The sequence below is a fragment of the Mauremys reevesii genome, linkage group 7, assembly GCF_016161935.1.
Source record: "Mauremys reevesii isolate NIE-2019 linkage group 7, ASM1616193v1, whole genome shotgun sequence".
Taxonomy (NCBI): domain Eukaryota; kingdom Metazoa; phylum Chordata; order Testudines; family Geoemydidae; genus Mauremys; species Mauremys reevesii.
The window spans coordinates 80,639,838-80,662,557 of NC_052629.1; the positions used below are offsets into that span (position 1 = coordinate 80,639,838).

General features: G+C 48.2%; 1 protein-coding gene across 13 annotated transcripts in view; it reads right to left on the minus strand.

The window, feature by feature from the left end:
• DOCK3 (dedicator of cytokinesis 3) overlaps positions 1-22,720 on the minus strand; it is a 625,234-nt gene that overhangs the window by 247,102 nt on the left and 355,412 nt on the right. For all 13 annotated transcript variants that reach the window (XM_039547580.1, XM_039547582.1, XM_039547590.1 and 10 more), the window contains one exon: positions 13,798-13,879. In XM_039547580.1, the coding sequence (XP_039403514.1) occupies positions 13,798-13,879 (82 nt within the window). The remainder of the gene's footprint in view (positions 1-13,797; positions 13,880-22,720) is intronic.

Consider the following 22,720-nt stretch of genomic DNA (forward strand, 5'->3'; position numbering starts at 1 on the left):
AGGCTTCCACTGGTCACTCTCCTCATTCAACAGTCTACCCTCACAGTTCTCTGGTCTATCATGTATCCACAAGTGTTTATGTTTCCCTTTAGCCTCCTGTCCCCTTCCCTTCATTATTCACTCAAATACTCTTCAAAACTGTATCACAGTTTCTAGCTGCATCTCCAAACCTTGGATCTTCTCTTCCATCAAACCATTCAGCCGGCACTTCATACAAACAAAGCACCTTTCAGATATCCACTCCAGAAGAATATACATCCTGCAGCTTCCACCTCCAGCCATCTTCACCATCTCTTCCATTCTTCAGTTCACTAGCAGGGCTGCCTCTGTAGCCTCACTTCCTAAGCTCCTGTCAAGAAGGAAAAACACCCCACAAAAATACCACCTCCTCCAAACTTCCTTTACAAATTCCCACTCAAATTCCTGTTTCAGCTCTGTTTGCTAGCTTCTGTGCTGCCTCTGCTCTCTAGCTAGCAAATCATGCCTCTTTGGGGCTGTGGAGTGTTGGCCAATATGGAAGCTGCATAAAATTTTCCTAGTATTCTCTCTCTCCTGCTGCATAGGTAAGGGGTAAGCTTTGTACGCTCTCTTTACTGTCTAGTGCACCAGTGCAGCATATGGATTTAGCCCTGTGTGTCTTGGAAAAAATGAAGCTCAATGATAAGAAGGGATTTTGTGCAGTTTTAATCTTCACAGCTATCATTAGCTCATCTTCAGCCGGTAAGGTTCTTCTATTTCCCAGTGTTCCGGGGATGCTTATCCTGCTAACATCGTCTCACACTGGGATTAAAAATTATAGACCAACCCTGGTAAGAAGTGTTTGTCTGTTGTTTTTGTTCAGTAGTGCCTCATGCTCACAGAGTATTTGTGAAAACAGAGTACAAATGTAAAAGCAAGTTAATTCACCATATTTTAAAATATTAAAATTATGGATAATTATTAGAATATTTACAGCACAGGCTTCCATGTTTTCACTTGTTAGAAGTACCACTGCTTAAATACTTTATTTGCTTTGTAATTCTCCCTTTGAGAAAGTGCATGGTGACAAGCAAAGAAACTCAGAAACAGGCCAGGGACACACAACTGTACTCAGTCTTCCTAGATAGTAAAGGGCATTTGAAAACATGCATGGTTCCTTTACAAATCCTTTACTTTTCGATGTGATCATAGAATCACAGAATCATAAAAGATTAGGGTTGGAAGAGACCTCAGGAGGGCATTGATTCCAACCCCCTGCTCAACCAACTAAATCATCCCAGCCAGGGCTTTGTCAAGCCGGGCCTCAAAAACCTCTAAGGATGGAGATTCCACCACCTCCCTAGGTAACCCATTCCAATCCTTCACCACTCTCCTAGTGAAATAGTGTTTCCTAATATTCAACCTAGACCTCCTCCACTGCAACTTGAGACAATTGCTCCTTGTTCTGTCATCTGCCACCACTGAGAACAGCCGAGCTCCATCCTTTTTGGAACCCCCCTTCAGGTAGTTGAAGGCTGCTATCAAATCCCTCCTTACTCTTCTCTTCTGCAGACTAAACAAGCCCAGTTCCCTCCGTCTCTCCTCATAAGTCATGTGCCCCAGCCCCCTGATAATTTTTGTTGTCCTCCGCTGGACTCTCCAATTTGTCCACATCCTTTCTGTGGAGGGGGGGAGGGAGGGGGGCAAACCTGCACACAGTACTCCAAATGTGGCCTCACCAGTGCCAAATAGAGGGGAATAATGGGAATGCTTCTACTAATGCAGCCCAATATGCCATTAGCCTTCTTGGCAACAAGACTGGTTATATTTTCTAATTTGACAGTGAAAAGTTAACATTACTTGTGTTTAGGTTTTACATATAACCCTTTGCCTAATTAAAGTATTATATGGATGATACTCTGAGCAGATACTGAAATAGCTACAGCTGTACATGTTCATTACTCTATTTGGAGAAATAGCATTTTTATTTTCAATATGACAAATTTTGATTTATAGAGGGGACTATTTTTCAAGCGGAAAATGTCAAAATATTGGGGAGAAGTGGGGAAACATACTGTACCTTCTTCAGCTCCACAGAAAATACTAAAAACATTAATACAGCCCCAGGGGCTGCAGGTCACAGCCACAGGGCATAGGACCTCAGTGCAGATGGCCCTGAGATCTGCCAGGGTTGAGGGTGGCTTTTTTGCAAGGGGAGAAAATATTGCCTCACCCCTGACAGGAGAATGCAAGAATATCTATGAGGAAATCCAGAAAATTCCAGACAAAAAGTTCCCTTCTCCTGGGTTTTAATGTAGGAGGGGACAATCTGAGCCAATTACTTATTTGTGTCCCATGGAACTAAAGTGATTTGTTGAACTGAGCTCTCAATATTGCCTCTGCAGTAGGTGTAAACTATTCTCCCTACAGAGCTGACATTTTCAAGTGATGTTGGTTGACAAACAAAACGTAGTAAACCAAAAGACCATGATAATTTAATGCTTCATTAGGAATACAGGTTAAAAAAAAGTTTGCCAAATGGAAAACAACAAATTTTCATTAAAAAGAATGGTTATTGAACTTTACAGTACCCGTTGTTCTTCCAGATGTTGTCATCTCCTCTATGTGATCGATAAGCAGTGCCCCAACTGGAAGCAGGTATTAATATTAAGGAGTCCTGACTGCCACTACCTAAATAGTGATGTGATGGGGCACCTGCCCCACACTGGTCTCTAAGGGGTTAACAGAGCCCTAAGGAGGCTGCGTAGGAGGCAGCCAATCAGAGAAGGGCTGAACAGAGCAGCCAATCAGGGCCAAGCAGGCCCATATAAACAGGGAGCTTCAGGGCAGTGGAGTTCAGTTCTCTGCTGGGAGCCCAGGGAGGAAGGACTGTGTCTCAAGGGCTGAGAGAGCTGTCAGCACCCTGGACAGAGAAGTGCTGCTAGCAGAGGCCGGGGGAGTGAGAGACAGCTCCTGGCTGGCTGCTGGGGTTTGCAGGCTGAGGCCCTGAGGCAAGGGCAAAAGGATGCTGGAGCCATGAGGAAGTGACCAGACAATTTGCTGCAGTAGCCACTAAGGGAAGTGACTGAACAGCAGACTGCAGGTCCCCTGGAGGGGGAGCACAGTGTGTGGCACGGTCAGAGGACTGTGTTGCTGAAAGGGACGCCGTGGTCCTTGGAGAGATGTGGGTCCTACAGCAGGAGTGACAGCGGTGAGGCATCACCCAAAGAGAGTGCACTAACACGTAGAGCTAATTCCCAAGACAGCCAGCAGGAGGACCCACAGTGGTGAGTGAACCCTGTTACAAGTGACTTAACACTGTCCTGCCAAATTTGGCATCTGATCTTGTGGTCAAGTCAAGGGCATAGTACTGAACCAAAGTAAGGAAATTACCCTGCTCATTTCAGATATGGGGATGTTTCTAAAGCCTGGAGAGGATGCAATTTGCACTCTAGGGAAGTGAACTTTAATATTTGGAGGAAGAGATGTACCAATCTTATAACACCAGATCAAAATACAGTGCATATAATCTATTTTGGTAGCCTCTGGGAGGAGATGGGTTGACCTCTAAGAGCACCAGAGATGGCAAACAAAAGAAATTAAGGTAGTCAAGTTATGGACATGTTGTACATAACACAAATGAACCCCCAAAGCTCTTAATCTACCAGGAATCAACCTAGCAGACTTCCTAGCAGACAGTCCAGAAATCATTTGTGGTTGCTGATGGAGTGTCTGCTTAGAAATTCTGTTGGGCTGTTGCTCACTCCTGGTAGATGAAGAGCATTTGGGGTTCATTTTGTGCTACTGACACCATGTCCATAACTTGACTGCCTCCTGACAGATAAATGGGCACCTCCTTGCTTGTTTGTACAGTATGTTATGGATGTGTTGTCTATGAGAATTTGCAGAGTGGAATTCTGTAGAATAGGTTGGAATGCTATGTAGTATATCTGATTACTCTTAGTTCTAGAATATATACCATGAAACAACATTGCAGGAGACAGAGCAGAGAAGGGAATCCCTCCAAAATGTTCTTGGGGGTCTAGCCAACAGTGTTGATAGAATACCAAGGACCATAAATCACATGCTCATTTGATATCTTGGAGGATGACCTTAACCAGACTTCTTATGAACACAGGTGAAGTCTGGCTAGCAGTATCACATATGTGCAAGCCAACAAGAAGCCAAGAAGTTTGACTGTTTGTTTTTGATATTGGTCATTAGCATTTTGGGAAGTCTCTTCTTGTTGTGGAGAGATTGAATGGCACATGGCAACCTTGTACTGCTAATGATTGTACCATAGAATATCAAGGTTGGAAGGGACCTCAGGAGGTCATCTAGTTCAACCCGCTGCTCAAAGCAGGACCAATCCCCATATAGGTATATGCCATATAGGTACTTCCTGTGGGACAGATGGATGGCAATATGGAAGTGTGTGTCTTGCAGCTCAAGAGATATGAACAAGTCTTAAGCCTGAAAGAAAAAGGATGATCCAAATAAGCTTTGCTATCCTGAATCTGAGATGGCATATACATTTATTCAGTCTACTCAGTTCTAGTATAGGATGAAGACCCCCTTTTTGCTTCAGGACAAAGAAATAAATATAAGGAGTAGAAACCTGTTCCTCTGTACTCCAGAGGTACCATGTCCTCTATGACTCCTTGGCAAAGTGGAAAAGACAATTCTTCCTTTAGCTGATTTTCATGAGAAGCGTCCCTGAAGAACAATAGGGAAGGGAGGATGGGTAGGGGGTAAAGCCTGAAATTAGATGGAATAGTCATGAGACACAACTTCTAGCACCCATTTGTCTGTTGTTATTGCAGTCCAAGTTTGAAGGAAGGTCCATCAATGGCTATTGGGCAGGAATGGTGTCCCTAGCCTCTGTTTGCCAGAAGCTGGGAATGAGCAACAGGGGATGGATCACTTGATGATTACCTGTTCTGTTCATTCCCTCTGGGGCACCTGTCACTGGCCACTGTCAGAAGACAGGATACTGGGCTAGGTGGACCTTTGGTCTGACCCAGTAGGGCCATTCTTATGTTCTTAAGAAAGCAAGATGGCATCCAAAGGTAGGGCTTGAAGTGGCTCTTGAGTGATTTGAATGTGGCTCCTGACCTTGTGTCAAACCTGCTGTCTGGAAGCAAATGAAGGCTGCCTAGTAAGTGGGGAAGATCGTGTCCTTTGAGAGAACCTTAACATCTTCCAGGGTAGCTACTCAGAAGGCTGTTGTTGAGGACAAGTAGACATCTTCTGTCTGGATTGCCCTGATATCTAGAGGACTTATGATTTGGAGCTGAGCTGTAGATGACCAATGAATGAAATCTGGCTCTGGAATCCTATAGGAAGTGTAGTGTGTCATCTGTGTGTGGCCTGTGCCCTTGAAGGGCAAACTGCCAGTTGTGCTCTGCACATCTCTCAGAATGCCAGAGGCTTACAGCCATGTATCTCTTCACACAGCTACCATGGTGGCCATGGATCAGCTGCTGTGTTGATACATCCAGTGCAGTCTGCAATGAGATTATCCTTAGAGGCTAAGATGAACAAGTTTTCTCCTTCCTCCTTATGACACCCTTTCAGATACCTGAAAACTGTCTTGTGGGAGTTTAGCTAGAAAGGGGGATACCCCATATTAAATAACCAGCTGTGTTCCATGTTGCAACTGGACCAACATTTGGATCTCGTGCGCTTCCAAACCAGCTGGATTTGGGCAGCACCCAGTCACTGTTTAAAACTCTGGGCCTCTCAGGTACAATTCTGGGTGCAGAACTCCTGTCCATCCTCCCTCCTTGGGATGTGGGACTTTGCAGCCCAACTGCCATAGGCCCTGAAACCAGTGTTCTGCCTTTATCATGATCAGTGGAACTAGAATCAGAGGGTCCATGTTTCCTGGAGGGACTTTTATTGACAGTACACCAATAGAAACAGGGAAGCAAGGAAGTTAGGCTGGGAGCAACTCATCCACATGGACAAAACAGTGCACAGAATTTAATAAAGTTTTACTTGTTCATCTCAACTTTCATTCATTGTGAATGAAACATGGTGGCAGTGTTGGAGCTGTGAGTTCTCTGAAGTGCAGCAGCTAGCAGTGTGAACCATGGAGCCTTGGATTTTGCAGATACAAACCTAGCCCAGTGATTGGCCAAGTGGAAGAGGAGTTTGGGCAGTACACAGACATGCCCATGCAGGATAACAACAATAGCAGAGAAGTAAAACTGTTACTTTACCTTATTGGGAATAAGGCAGAGAGGTCTGCTGCACTCTGAAGCTCACCACTGCCTCGAGCCATACAGCAGTCCTAGGAGCCTGGGGGAACTATTGCTCACAAAAAAATGAAACTGTGGCATGACACAAATTTTTCACTAGAGACAAATCCGAAGGGACAGAGATAAACCCCTATGGTTACTGCCTTATGCACTCTGGCTGCTCCATGCAATTTTGGGGACTTGGGAAACTCCCTAATAACAGATGGTCTACAGCACTTGGGATTAAAACTTGTGGGAGTGGAAGCTCCAGGAAGGCAACCTCACATGAGATATATGAGGCATGCAGTGAAAATAAAGGACAAAGGATGAAAGCCCTAGGAGGCACAACACCTCCAGAAGTATATGAAGTGAGACAACAGCAAAGGAGAGGAGCTGGTCAGGATTCCATACGCATACTGAAATGTGTTTACTGTGGGACACCGCATATGTGGGACAGCATTACAAGGAATGTGGCAAGTTGAACCATTTTAGCATCATGTACAAGAACAGGAGAAAGTCTCAGATTCAATAAGACTTGTACAAGAAAGGGAGTGGATATCAAACTGTGGTGACAGCATGACTTTCTCCTTGACTCCACAAGACTATTAGATACAGGCTGTCAGGACAGGAAAGCAACTAGGGACAATATCAACCTCCATGCACCCCCCACCCTGTCGTGCTATTTCAGATGGATAGCATGGCCTCCTGCAACATGATTCCTCGGTGTGAACTGGACTTGAACACACCCATTAGAAAAAGCAGGTGTACTCTCCTAATGTACAACGAGAGCATAATACAGCTCATAGGAAAATGTGACTTCATAGTAACTAACATAAAAAACAGATGGTACAATTGATGATTGTTGTTGTGGATGGTTGGATATTAGGAAAAACTTTTTCACTAGGAGGGTGGTGAAGCACTGGAATGGGTTACCTAGGGAGGTGGTGAAATCTCCTTCCTTAGAGGTTTTTAAGGTCAGGCTTGACAAAGTCCTGGCTGGGATGATTTAGTTGGGAATTGGTCCTGCTTTGAGCAGGGGGTTGGACTAGATGACCTCCTGAGGTCCCTTCCAACCCTGATATTCATGATTCTATGAACCACAGATTCCTCTTGGGGAATACAGCAATACAAGCTACAGATCTGATAAAAGAGCAAGCACCAGAATTTTATAGCTGCAGTGCAAGAAGCGAAATAGGGAGTCCCATGGACAATGGAGACAATTCTGAAAGCATATGAGGATTTTTCAAAAGAGATGAGTGCCTCAAAGGAAATCTGTGACCGTAAGTAGACCCTACAGTGGAATCAGTGTGCTTATCACGAAGGAAATTTCCAGTGGCAATACATAATCCAGTACACAAGGAGCTCAAAAGTCTGCTGAGCAGATGCATCACAGCACCTGCAGAGGCAGTGGTATCATAGCACCTGCAGAAGGCAGTACCGCCTGGGTAAGCAGCATGGTGGTGGTAAAGAAGCCTTCAGGCAAATTATGCATCTGTATAGACCCAAAGCCACTGAACTGGGCATTGACAAGATGCCATTGCCCACTGCTCACAATTGATGACATCTTGACAGAACATTTTAAAGCCAGAATATTTATGATCTATGATGTGAGGAACATGTTTTGACACATAAGCCTGGATAAAGAATCAGGCGTAACACTATTTGGTTGCTACAGATGGCTGTGCATGCTGATGGGCATAAGCTCAGCACCAGAGGTGGTCCAGAGAAGACTCACTCAACCACTGGAAGGCCTGCTTGTGGTGAAAATAACTGCAGATGTTATCTTCATTATAGGTGAACAGAGAAGTGACACAGAAGATGAATGAGACCATGACAGAAAACTACAAGATTTCCTACAGCCATGCAGGGACCAGAACATTAAGCTCAATCCAGAAAAAAAAAGTTACTCAAACAGCATGAGATGACATATATTGAACAACTGCTCACAGCAGAGGCATTGAAAGCAGATCCCAACAAGATTAAGGCAGTCAGAGACACATCACCTCCAGTGTATATAGAAGGGGTATGGCGCTTCAGAGGAATGATAATTTTTTCTGTCCGCACCTGGCTGCAGTAGTAGAACCCATATGTCAGCTCACAAGGCAGGATGTAGAGTGGGACTGGGAAGGTCACCAACTCCAAATATTTGACATGCTGAAACTAATAACAGATGCCCCTCTCCTGAAGTACCACCAAGCAGGAGAGCCACTGACCCTCCAGAGTGATGCATCAGAGAAAAGATTGGGCATAGTTCTTTTGCAGGAGTAGTTAGTCACTTATGCCAACAGAGTCCCATCAAAGACAGACATACACCCAAATAGAAGAGGTTACTCACCCTTGTGCCTTAACTGGAGTTCTTCAAGGTGTGTATCCCTGTAGTTGCTCCACTTCAGGAGTGCATGTGTCCCTGAACCTTTGGTTGAAAATTATTGGTAGCAGCACCTATTTGGCCTACACATGCGCCCTACACATCCTCATTCCCCATTTCAATGACATATAGGGCTGCATGGGCAAACTGCCCTCAGTTCCTTCTCTACCACAGAGTTCCACAGGGGGAACTCCCAAGAGAAGGGAAGGAGGGTGGGTAGTGGAACATCTTGAATAACTCCAGTTACTACACAAGTTAAGCTCTCCTTCTTTGAGTAGTGTCCCTATGGATCCTCCATTTCAAGTGACTTCCAAGACGTACCTCCATAAGAAGGAGGGAGCTTCAGAACAGAGTTCAGTACTGAAGAGAAAACTGCATTACCAACTGTAGCATCTGATCTAGAGGCAAAGCAGAGCATAATGGTTGGAGAAAGTATGTACAGAGGTTCAGGTTGCAGCTCTGCAGATTTCAGTAACTGGGACGTCTTTGAGTAATGCCACAGACACAGACTGACCTGTAGAATGAGCTATTACTCTAGAAAGAGGCTGAATATCAGCCAAATCATAACATGCAATAATATACCCCAAGATCCATCTTGAGAATCTTTGAGAGGAGAGTGAAGATCCCTTGAATATGTCTATAGCTGAAACAAAGAGTGTAGAAGACCTTCTGAACAGTTTGATTCTGTCCAGATAGAAAACTAACACCCTTCTGACATTAAGAATATAGAAGGTTGCTTCTTGTCTAGTCTGATATGCTTTTGGAAAAGTAACTGGGAGATAAATGGTCTGATTAATATAAAATTCAGAAGACATCTTAGGCAGAAACTTGAGATCTGGTCGCAAGTTACCTTTTCCTTGAGAAACACTGTAAAAGGAGGGTCTGCCATTCAAGCTCCCAGTTCTCTTACCCTCAGGGCAGAAGTGCTGGCCACCAAGAAAGCTGTTTTCATGGATAAGTTAAGCAACAAATATATTGTAGCTAATGGCTCAAAAGGGTGTTTTGTAAGGTTCAATGAGGTTCAAGTCCCATACTGGAGTAGGTTCTCTAATCTGATGCAAAAGATTCATCAGTCCTCTGAGAAATCCTGAGTTTGCAGGGTGAGCAAAAAACCTTCTACAAATGAGTAAAAGGCTGTAATAGCTGCCAAGTCAACCCTGACAAAACTCGCAGTGAGACCTGAAGTCTTTAATTGGTCAAGGATGGTGGGAAGAGAAGAGAACAGGAGAGACTTGTTGACAGGTATACCAGTGATAAAACCTCTTCCGTTTTTGAAGGAACTTATTTCTGGTAGATGTTTTCTGCTGTTTAATAATATATGTTGCTCCTACCTTGAACAGGAGGTCTCTGTCCCCAAGAACCATTCAGGAGCCACACCTGGAGTAGCAGAACTTTCAGATTGGGGTGAAAAATCTGACCAGCATCCTGAGACAACAGAAGGCCAACTAGCTGGAAGTGTCATGAGTGGACAAGAAGCAAGTTGAATGATGAAAGGTTACCAGACTTACCTCGACCAGAATGTTGCAATTAAAGTGACCCTGGCCTTGTCTTGTTTGATTTTATTCAATACTTTCCAAAGTAATGTTGGAAGGCCTCTCATCCATGAGATGAGGAAGAAATCCCCCCGTAACTGAGGGTCTAGACTCTTTAGCAACATTTCTTGCACTTTCTATTGGCAGAAGTTGCAAAGAGGTCTACCTCTGGAAACACCCAAGTTAATAATATGTTGTTGAGGACTCATGAGTCCAGCTCCCATTAGTAATTTTGGGGGAAATGCCTGCTGAGGTCATCAGCCACAGTGTTTTGCACATCTAGAAAATAAGAAGTTGAGATGACTCCTGGTTGGGTATGCACCAGTTTTATTGCTTCGGCACGGAATGAGGGGGGAGATCCTCTCCCTGACAACTGATATAAAACACCCAGGCCACATTGCCTGTCATGATCTTGATTGATTTGGCTCTGATCAGAAGAAGAAATTGAAGGCCAACATTTCTGAACTCTCTCAACTCTAGAAGGTTGACATGGAGTAACTGCTCTTGGGATGACCCTTTGCCCTGGATTGTGTGATTTCCAACCCAAGAAGAAAGTGTCTTATCACAATGGTAGGGAAATCGTGAATAAACGGGACTCCTGCACAGACCTTGGAAGGATCCTTCCACCAGTTGAGTGACTGCAGAACCCAGTTGACTACAGACACTTGCTTGTCCAGACTGTTTGTTTGGTATGTAGAGTATCCTGAGACATCCATGGAGGCATCAAAGATGTAACCTAGTGTTTTGGGTTACAAAAACATGGCCCAATAGTTGAAGGCGATTCCTCACTCAGGTTTGAGGTTGAGCTGAATTGTTAAGATACTTTAGGGTGAGAAATATATCAGTAGGTAAAAGTTAGCCCTGCCTGTCACTGCATTCAGAGATGTCCCCGTGAAATCTGTTCTGTGATGTTCTCCTGGTGTTATCTGGACTGGTGATCTGCTAGGTCACTCCAATCCTTGACTCTGGGAGCCAGCCTTACCCTGCTCTGCTGTGAGAACCCCCACTCCTGGGTTGTTGATGCACAGCCTCTGGCATGTAAGCTGTTCCTTAGATTGTGCAACCAAATGACACTAGCCAATATCGCCGGTCCCAGACATAACCCTAGGAACCTCCGTTTTGCAATGTCCGTTGTGACAAACTTCCTCCTCTACGTTGGTGGGTCCTGTGCTTATTGGCAGATTTGCTCACCTCAGTGATCTTCCCCACAGTCTGGGTCAACTCCTCCTCTGTCTGATCAGGAGTTGGGAGGTTTGGGGGGAACCCGGGCCCGCCCTCTACTCTGGCCCAGGGCCCTGTGGATTGCAGCTGTCTATAGTGCCTCCTGTAACAGCTGCATGACAGCTACAACTCCCTGGGCTACTTCCCCATGGCCTCCTCCAAACACCTTCTTTATCCTCACCACAGGACCTTCCTCCTGGTGTCTGATAACGCTTGTACTCCTTAGTCCTCCAGCAGCACACCCTCTCACTCTCAGCTCCTTGCGCCTCTTGCTCCCAGCTCCTCACACACACTTCCTCTCCTCTGGCTCCCCCTCGCCTGACTGGAGTGAGCTCCTTTTTATACCCAGGTGCTCTGATTAGCCTGCCTTGATTGGCTGCAGGTGATCTAATCAGCCTGTCTGCCTTAATTGGTTCTAGCAGGTTCCTGATTACTCTAGTGCAGCCCCTGCTCTGGTCACTCAGGGAACAGAAAACTACTCATCCAGTGACCAGTATATTTGCCCTCTACCAGACTCCTGTACCCCACTGGTCTGGGTCTGTCACACCAGGTATGCTAGCTGGATGCTGCAAGCTTATATGAGTTCGTCAGTTTAACAAAGAAATTGATATGCACCAGGCTTGTTATCCCCAGGAGAGTCTCTGACACACTTCAAACCAAAAGCACTGCTTCAGGTAGAATAAACAAACAAATGTATTAACTACAAAGATAGATTTTAAGTAATTATAAGTCAAAGCACAACAAGTCAGATTTGGTCAAATGAAATAAAAGCAAAACACATTCTAAGCTGATCTTAACATTTTCAGTGCCCGTCGCTTGGTGGTAATGTCTGTAGACAGAGGTGGAAGAGAGAGAAAGAGCACCCCCTGGGCAACCAATCCTCCTTTGCCGGCTGCTGTTCTTCCCTGTGTGCAGACAGGATCTGTCAAGGGGATTGAGACCCTCTCCATTTCCATGAATGATAAGAAGGAGATTGGCTCCTGCATGGTGGTCTCCAGTATGATCCATAGGGCCAAGGTGGAGCATCATTTTGACAATGCTGGTTCTGACAAGGCTGACCAGGACATTGCCATGCCGGAAGCAGATGATTTCCAGCTCTAAAGTGAGAGTCCCTGATCTGTAGAGAGAGGTCTTATCTTGATCTGTGTGATCTGAGGAGGAGAAAAGCTGTCCCCCAAACATTGGTACTGGTCATAAATATGCACTAGTTCCAAATATAGAGATATTGGTGCCAACAGTGGTACTGGGATGGAGTCACCTCCACCAACAATAAATCAGCCGGAGCTGTTAAGACTTCCATCGACAGGGCTGACACTGGTTCTGGTGCATATGTTGGGATTAGTGTTGTTACATTTGGTACACATGCCTAAAAGTACTAGTAACAGGCATTGTGCTTCTTCAGTATCTAGCCAGAGCCGAACCGACATCACTTGCCCCGGTGAATGAGCAGGCTTAGTGCTCTCTTCCCGGGAGAGCAAAGATTTGGGTCCCCTTATGGGAAGAAACAGACTGGTGACAACATGTTGGGTTTTGCATGCTAGCTAGCAGGGTCCCTGTCTGACAAAGACTTAGAAGAGGCAGGATCCATGTTGGAAGTTGATCCTCCCTCTTCAAGGTCTGAAGTTCTTATCATTGATCGTTTGAGGAAGTATAACTTCAAACAAGTGTCCTTGGACTTTCTTGTTATGAAGGAATGACACGCTAAGTAGCAGTCTGGCACACAGCTGGCACTGTGGCTGTCCATGGGTGGAATGAGAACATCCCAGGACAGCAACTGTTTGAAGCCTGAAAGCTCTGAATCTACCATTTTTACCTGGATAGTGGCTCAGAGTGCTAAGAGGCAAATTAAATTTAGGTTTTTTGGGGGGAGCTAAAATAAGAAAAAAAAGGGGCAGTCATTTAAAGGGCATTAACACTAACTAATCACCTAATTTGCAACTGAAGCAGATTCCACTAAGGGTAGTGGGTGGACACTGCTTGCTCCATCTAACTGATATGGGTGGTAAAAGAGTACCGAGGGATAGCTCTGGCCTTTATGCCAGCATGGGGGAGAGGGAGGGTACACATGGCATAGGTGTGGCCCTGCAGACACTGCTATTCAAATATTCCTATCTTGTGAACATGAGGTGTATGAATAGTGGGATCCACACAAACAGTCAAAAAAGAAATAATTTCCCATCTTCTGTTTTCTAAGAGTATAATACATGCAATGGGCATTTAAAAATGAAAACTGTGAAAAAGTATTTGATGTCCCTTTACTTGCAAAAGATCAATTTTTCTGGAAGATTATTTCAATTTTGTTATGTTAACATTTCATTAAATTGAGCAGAAATATACAGTTTTCATTTTTCTCAGTATACAGAAAAGAAAGAATTTCTATTTTTTCCCAGAGTGATTGTGCCCACAGTCAAACAATCTTCAAGAGAAGTCTCAGTTCACAGTTAGATAGGGAAAGAGAATGAGAATTCATACATACTGTGAAAAGGCCACACATCCGTTCTATCTTTTCTGGATTCCTCGGGCCTCCGTTCTTGTTTAACCTCACCAGAAACCGCTCACTAAAAAGCAAAAGAAACAAAGGACACTTACTTGCAACAAACTTAAATACAAAAGAATAAATATTTAAAACTGTGTGTTAAACCCTGTCATTTTTTAATTTCTCAAAGCATAAGGAACTGTATTCAGCGACTCAGGTAGAATTACATTGTGAAGCCACGAGTAATTATTGGAGAAGGCTTTGTTTTACAGTAAGTACCTCTCCATGAAAAGCTGCAGTGCTGATACATCTTACTGGCAGATTATCATACTAAAATAACAGACTTGGGTTAAGGCTATTTTTCAAGTGCATGAAGTCTCATGAAAGCACAGGACTTGAACAAGTGGGCTGCAGATAAGGACTAAAAAGCATGTGGCAGAGCTCGGTGACCCAAGGCTAGAATAGCAGGAATGCTGCAGTGCAGGACTGATGTCTACTGACAGAGCTGTTTGGGGTCGGAAGGTACTTCAGGTAAGAACTGAAGTGCATTTGCAGAGCTGTGTAAAGGAAACGTACATAGCACCTGCCTGCATGATGCTTGGTTCAAGTTAGTTCTGTCTGCCTTTCACTTTTATGACAACTGAAATTCACTCAAAATGTAAGACATCATAACAAAAGAAGGATACAGAGATGAGAAATATGTGGCTGAATGCGTACTAATTTTAAACAAAACCAATAAAATACTGTAGTAATTATTGAATCTTAGGACCTGATTTACCAAACTTTTTATCATTCATAAATTGAACAGCCCTACTGCAAAGCCAGGATGGAGTCTAAATCAACAAAATGGGGTTGTAAACCAAATCATCCACCCACTAATGGAGACACAATATGGTAGTTACACAAAAGTCATGACAGAGAAGTTACTTATATACATATACAAAACCAAGATTTAATATTTGCTGGGTTTGTGACTATGCACTTGTATACACGTCTAAATAAAAGGCGGTTACTCACCGTAGAAACTGTTGTTCTTCGAGATGTGTTGCTCCTATCCATTCCAGTTAGGTGTGCGCACCGTGCGTGCACGGCATCTCGGAACTTTTTTACCCTAGCAACACCGGCGGGCCGGCTGGCGCCCCCTGGAGTGGCGCTGCTATGGCGCGAGTTATATACCCCAGCCGGCCCGTCCGCTCCTCAGTTCCTTCTTGCCGGCTACTCCGACAGTGGGGAAGGAGGGCGGGTCTGGAATGGGTAGGAGCAACACATCTCGAAGAACAACAGTTACTACGGTGAGTAACCGCCTTTTCTTCTTCGAGTGATTGCTCCTTTGCATTCCAGTTAGGTGAATCCCAAGCCTTACCTAGGCGGTGGGGTCGGAGTGAGACGTGGCGGAGTGTAATACTGCGGAGCCGAAGGCTGCGTCGTCTCGAGACTGTTGCACCAACGCGTAGTGGGAGGTGAAGGTGTGGACCGAAGACCAGGTGGCCGCTCGACAGATGTCCTGGATCGGAACATTGGCCAGGAAGGCAGCAGATGAGGCGTGCGCCCTTGTCGAGTGTGCGGTGAGGCGGCATGGCGGTACGCGAGCCAGCTCGTAGCAGGTCCGGATACACGCAGTGACCCAGGAGGAAATCCGCTGGGAGGATATCGGCTCTCCCTTCATGCGGTCAGCAACCGCTACGAACAGTTGGGGCGAACGCCGGAAGGGCTTAGTCCGCTCGATGTAGAAAGCGAGCGCCCTGCGGACGTCGAGGGTATGCAGCTGCTGTTCCCGAGGCGAGGCATGTGGCTTCGGGAAGAACACCGGGAGGAAGATCTCCTGGTTGAGATGGAAAGCTGACACTACCTTCGGGAGGAAGGCCGGATGAGGGCGAAGCTGCACCTTGTCCCCATGGAAGACAGTGTATGGCGGGTTAACCGTCAGAGCGCGGATCTCAGAAACTCGTCTCGCTGATGTAATGGCGACGAGGAAGGCCGTCTTCCAAGAGAGGTAGAGCAGGGAGCACGTGGCTAAGGGCTCGAACGGAGGACCCATCAGCTTGGCCAACACGAGGTTCAAATCCCAGGTCGGGGCAGGACGCCGCACCGGCGGGTACAAGCGGTCCAGGCCCTTGAGGAAGCGGGAAACCATCTGGTTCGAGAAGATGGACCGACCCTTCACGGAGGGACGAAAGGCGAACACCGCTGCCAGGTGAACTCTCAAGGAGGAGACCGCAAGACCTTGCTCCTTAAGGTGCCAGAGGTAGTCCAGGATGGTAGGGACCGGGACCAGGAATGGATTAAGACCTCGATGATCACACCAGAGTGCAAATCTCTTCCACTTCGCTAGGTAAGTGGAGCGAGTGGAAGGCTTTCTGCTCTCAAGCAGGACTTGCTGAACCGCTGTAGAACAGCCCCTCTCCGCGTGGGTCAACCACTCAGGTACCAAGCTGTAAGATGGAGGGACTGCAGGTTCGGATGGCGGAGTCTGCCGAAGTCCTGGGTGATGAGGTCCGGCCACAACGGAAGGGGGATGGGTTCCCGAACGGAGAGCTCGAGCAGCAGGGTGTACCAGTGCTGCCTCGGCCAGGCCGGCGCTACGAGTATGATATGGGCTCTGTCCCTCCGAAGCTTCAGGAGCACTCGGTGCACTAGCGGGAACGGAGGGAAGGCGTAGAGGAGGCGATCCGTCCAGGGGTAAAGGAAGGCGTCCGACAGGGAGCCTGGCGAGCGACCCTGGTAGGAGCAAAAGCGGTGGCACTTTCTGTTCTCCCTGGAGCCAAACAGGTCTATTTGGGGAAACCCCCACCTCCGGAAGATTGTGTGGACGACATCTGGACGGAGGGACCACTCGTGGGAGAGGAACGACCTGCTGAGATGGTCGGCCAGTGTGTTCTGCACTCCCGGAAGAAAGGATGCTTCCAGGTGAATTGAGTGGGTTACGCAGAAATCCCACAGGAGCATCGCTTCCTTGCAGAGCGGGGAGGAGCGAGCTCCGCCCTGCTTGTTCACGTAGAACATTGCGGTAGCGTTGTCCATGAATACTGTCACACAGCGGCGCTGCAGGTGGGTGCAGAAGGTGCGACAGGCCAGGCGGATCGCGCGTAGCTCGCGGACATTGATGTGCAGGGCGAGCTCCTGGGGCGACCACAGGCCTTGCGTGTGGAGGTCGCCCAGGTGAGCTCCCCAACCGAGTGCTGAGGCATCCGTGGTCAGAGTGGCCGACGGAGGAGGAGGGCGGAATGGGACTCCGGCACACACGATCTCCGGGTCGAGCCACCAGTTGAGGGACTCGAGGGTCGGCCTGGTGACCGTGACCACCATGTCGATAGGGTCCCGATGCGGTCGATACACCGACGCCAGCCAAGACTGGAACGGACGGAGGCGGAGCCGTGCGTACGCGGTGACATACGTGCACGAAGCCATGTGGCCCAGAAGGCGGAGACAGGAGCGCACCGTCGTGGTCGGGAAGGTGACGAGGTCTTGGATGATGGAGACCATCGTCTGGTGTCGAGTGTGAGGGAGACAGGCCCTGGCCACTGTGGAGTCGAGGACCGCTCAACAAGGTCCTAGCACCTGAGTCCGCAGCGTCGAGGGCGGCCGTGATGGAGGACCTAGACGACCTCCTTCCCTCCTCCAACATCGCCGCGAACTCCTGGCGGGAGGCTGATGGCAGGAGCTCCGTAAATTTCGCCAGGGACGTCATGATATCGAAGACGTACCTGGCGAGGAGGACCATCTGATTGGCTATACGCATTTGCAGACCGCCAGCGGAATAGACCTTTCGGCCTAGCAGGTCCATACGCCGCGCGTCCTTCGATTTGGGTGCAGGGGCCGGTTGGCCGTGCCGCTCCCGATCGTTAACCGATTGGACTACCAGGGAGTCCGGGGGAGGGACAGAGTATTTGCGTTCAACCCCACGGGCTGTAGGAGGGACGGACGCAGGCGTCTGCCAGAGAGTGGTGGCATTCTTTTCAACTGTCCGCACGAAAGGCAGTGCGACGCGCACTGGCACCTCTGCCCCAACTACATTTGTGATGGGGTCCTCGTCCTCCTGTACCTCCGCTATTGGCAGAGCCATAGCCGTCACCACGCGGCGAAGGAGGTCTTGGTGCGCTTTTAAGTCTATGGGCGGAGGCTCCTTCGTCGACGCTCCGGCCACCGCTTCATCAGGCGAGGATGAGGAGGACAAGCCCTGGATGACCGCCTCCGAAGAGGGATCCGCCGCGTGCTCGCCGGGGGGGTCGGGTTGCGCGTGCCCCTGGGGTTCAGGCGGTATAGCATCCGCAGCTGGCGGCGAAGGGGCCGGTCGGCTGATTGTCGCCTCTGGTACCCTGCGCTCGGACGCGAGGGGTCTCGGGGGGAAGGGCACCCCCTGAGCCTCATACTGGGCCCAGGGAACCCAGAAGCCCCACGGCTGCGCCCCTTGATGATGGCCCTGCGGGGTGGGCGGCAGGTGTCCGTAGCCCTCCGTCCCAGAAGCGACCAACGCGGGGCGGGATGGCCATGGAGGTGCCGAGGCGCTGACGGAGTGCGCTGCGGAGTGAGGCAGTCCGTCCCCAGATGGCAGCGAAGAGCGATGCTGGTGCGCTCGGTACCGGGATGGCGACCGGGAGTGATGTCCGTCACGGTGCCGGGAGCTCGACTGGTGCCGGGAGCTCGACCGGTGCCGGGAGCTCGACTGGGATTGAGACCTCCGGTGCCGGGAGCGCTCGCGCGAGTCTCGGTGCCGGGACGGAGACCTCCGGCGGTGCCGACGTGATGGCGACCTGGACCTTGTGCGGCGCCGGGAGTACGACCGGTACCGCGATGACGAGCGGTACCGGGACTGCGACCGACATTTCGACGGCGATCGGTACCCCGATGGCGAGCGGTGCCGCGAGCGACGGGACGGAGACCTGCCATAGGACCGGGAACAAGACCGGGACCGGGTGTGCCGTCCATGTCGCCTGTCCAGAGACGGTGGCCGGGTCATTCTGGCCGGCTTTCCTGCCGACACGACAGCCCGCACCGGCGGTGCCGGGGGCCGGAGGCCCGGTGCCTCTATGAGCTGAATCAGCTCACGCGCGGAAGAGAATGTCTCCGGCGTTGACGGCAGCCGGGGCTCAACCACGGACGGTACCGGGGAGCGTGGCGCCGGCGGAGTCAAAGGTCCGGTGCACGGCTTGTGCACGGTCACCGCGGGGGCCGCAGATGGCGCAACCGCTTTTGCCGAGTCCTCAGCGCGAGCCTGCGCAAGTGCCTTCGCCAGCTTATGTTTCTTTGAAGGCGAAAGCGAGCGGTGCCGAGACTTCGTAGCCGCTTTCTGAGGCTGTGGTGCCGCGGAGCCGGAGCAGCTCGGTGCCGCCGATGCGCTCTGTACCGAGGAAGCTCGCGGTGCCGGCGCGGACGGTGCCGGTGGCTGGAGCGACACTTCCATCAAGAGCTGCTTTAAGCGGATATCCCGCTCTTTTCGAGTCCACGGTTTAAATGTAGAACAGAGCGAACACTTAACTGTTCTATGCCCTTCGCCCAGGCAACGGAGGCAGGCGTCGTGCGGGTCTCCGATGGGCATAGGCCTCTGGCACGCAGCGCAGGGCTTAAAGCCCGGTGCTTTGGGCATGAGCCCGCACCGGGTGAGGCAAAAGGGGAAACCCCCCCTTTTACCTTATCTAAACACTAACTATCTAACTAACAAACTGTAAAAACTAATCACTAAACTAACTATGTACAAACAAGAAGCGATAGCTAGGGTCGTGGAGGACAAAGAGCACTCCACAGTTCCAACTGGCCGTCACGGGCGGTAAGAAGGAACTGAGGAGTGGACGGGCCGGCTGGGGTATATAACTCGCGCCATAGTGGCGCCACTCCAGGGGGCGCCAGCCGGCCCACCGGTGTTGCTAGGGTAAAACAGTTCCGAGATGCCGTACACGCGCGGCGCGCACACCTAACTGGAATGCATAGGAGCAATCACTCGAAGAATAACTCCCAGCCTTCAGCTGTGCACCTTAGACTATGTAGCCTTGGTAACTTTTCCAACCTTGTGCAATTATTTAATTATGAATGTTCTTAAAGTGGGACATTTATTTGCACTATTAAACTTAAGATATGGATGGCTCCATGGTTTGGAATGGCATCTGAAACACTTTGTTTCCTAGTGACCATCCCTGTAAGGCTTGTGAAGGGCACATACAGTGTGGGGGATCTTGCAATTTTTCAATCAGTAGCTCAGGAAGTGTTAAGCCAGTTCAAATAGTATTGCATGGTAATCACCTTCCACAGTCCTATTTGGTGCCATCTACACTGACATTTCAACAAGGTTTAAAAACTGTGCTTAAGATGGCCTCTCAAACTATACGAGAAACTAGACCCAGATTGTTCCCTCCTATGGGGAGCACTGCTTCATTAAGCTATCTGCAAAACAAACATGGAGGCTCTGTGATTCAAGTCTACATGCTTGACTCCTCCAGCTTGCTCTCCAGAGCACAGATCCAAGGAAAGTCATACTTAAAGCACCCTGATTTGCAGCTGCCCCTGTAGTTTCCCTTAAAGTGGTGTCCGCTGTATGGAGGGGACTTACTTCCTGCATAATACTGTGCTCAGCTTTGTCATCGCTGCACAGATATTCTACAGGGGTGGGGAAGGAATGATGCAAGTCCCCATAGCCTAGTCTGTCTCCTCCCCATATACAGAATCCAAGACCTGTGGACAACTGCTATTAATAAACAACTCTTGTAAGAATTAACTAAATTCATTGAAACACAGTCTGCAATATATTGTTTCTTTGTACAGTAACTCCTCAATTAAAGTTGTCCCGGTTAACGTTCAGCTCCCTGCACCCCTAAGTTCCCTGTGTAGCAGCCACCCAGCAGGCTATCAATTGCCAGCAGTTCAGCTGTCCCTCCCCGCACTGCCATGTGCTGCTCCTGCCCACTGCCTTGGAGCTGCTCCCAGGAGCCTCCTGCTTGCTGTGCCGTGAGGGAGAGGGGGGTTAATGTCAGGGTGTCCCCCTCCCTCCTACCCCATCTCCATAGAGCGGGGGGAACAGACATGACAGGGCTCAGGACTGAGGGAGCTTGCTGGCAGCAGCTGCTGTCTCAACTTGCTGATCTACTTAAAAAGTCAATGTACTTAGAATGGGGTCAGCGTACTTAAAGGGGCAATGCACATCTCTCACTCACACACAGGATGCGTGTCTGTCTCTGTCTGCCATGCTGTCTCCCCTCCCTCCGTTTGTGCTGCCTTGTAGAGTGTAAGGCTACATTAACAATAATGTGTTAACCCTTGAGGGCTCAGCTGTTCTAGTTCATCATTTAGCAGTAAGGCATTCCCTGGGAAATATCCCACCCTCTTCCACCCTCTGACTTCACCACCTCAACCAAGCTTCACAATCATCACTGCTGTGTACAGTATTAAATTGTTTGTTTAAAACTTACACTGTGTGTGTGTGTGTGTGTATATATATATATATAATTCTTATGGGGAAATTGGATTCGCTTAACATCATTTCGCTTAAAGTCGCATTTTTCAGGAACATAACTACAACGTTAAGCGAGGAGTTACTGTAGATATAAATACAAAATTTATAGTAAACATATATAATGTGAGTTTACGTTTTAGATTTACGTTAAAAATTGCGACCTGACAATTTAAACCAGATTGTCACTGCATTGCTCTACTACTCATAAGTAGAATGGTTGAGCCAGAACTTCGGAGGAATACAAATAAATCTTTTACTTTGATGTAGAGCATGGTGAGGTATATTTACACTACATCAAGCAATATAACTGTCCATAAACTGATGCTTCTTTCTTAGCGTGAGAGATTTAATTTGAAAGCATTCTGAATCTTGACTGTTCTGTTGTATGTTTAAACATGGCTATGATGTGATTATATATATTTATTACTCCCATGACCTGCCAAAGTAGGCTGAGACATGGTCATATACCCTTAATAAGGTTTGCACTAAAATATCCTCATAAATTATCAATAATTTTTGGCACCAAAAATGATCTGTGGCTGAAACAGGATCATGTGACCCTGTAATATAGAATATGCTGTAAAACTGATGTCCCTGTGAAATAAAATTCTTAAGACATAAAAAGAGAAGTCTTATAGCAGGTCCTATGTCATCCTGCTAGATGTTTAGGGTAAGAGACCATGTTTTTCAGATATTAAAACTTATTCCACAGAACGTGAAGCATTTTGGGCAAATTTCCTGCCTCTTCTGTTTCTTTTTAAGGTTGTATCAGCTGCAATATAGGCCACAAAAAATGTAGTAAAAATTAAGACAAATGGCATAAAAATAAAAGCGACAAAAATGCTTTTAAAATTTCCCAGGGGCAAAAGATAGTTCTGTACCCACTAAGCTTCTGAATATATGTTAAGGAAAAATAGTTATATAAGTAGAGAAAATTCTCACTTCCATTTCCCCACGAATGGCTGTTCTTATTTCTGCTAGAGCTTCCTTCTGGCTGATTGGAGTGGAGTGCTCTTACAGCTGGAGCCGATGTAGTAAGAAAGAAGTGAATCTCAAGAGCCTTGGAGTGAGATTTTCAAAAGTGTTCAGTGTTGGCCTAACTCTGTTCCCACTGAAGTCAATTGAATTTAATGGAAGCAGAATTAGACCAACATTAAGCATTTTAAAAATTCCAACCTTGACACTCAGAAATTTGGGCAGGGTTTGGGGGAGCAATGTCCCCCCAACCAGGGGCGGCTCTAGAGCCCAGCGGGGCAAGCACCTGCCTGGGGCGGCCCTTTCCCAGGGGGGCGGCAGGCTGCGCCGGTGGACCTGCCGCAGTCATGCCTGCGGGAGGTCCACCGGAGCCCCGGGACGACCGGACCTCCCGCAGGCACGACTGCGGACGGTTCGCTGGTCCCGCGGCTCGGCTGGACCTCCCGCAGGCATGACTGCGGCAGCTCAACCGGAGCCGCTGGAGCAGCGAACCGCCCGCAGCTGCGG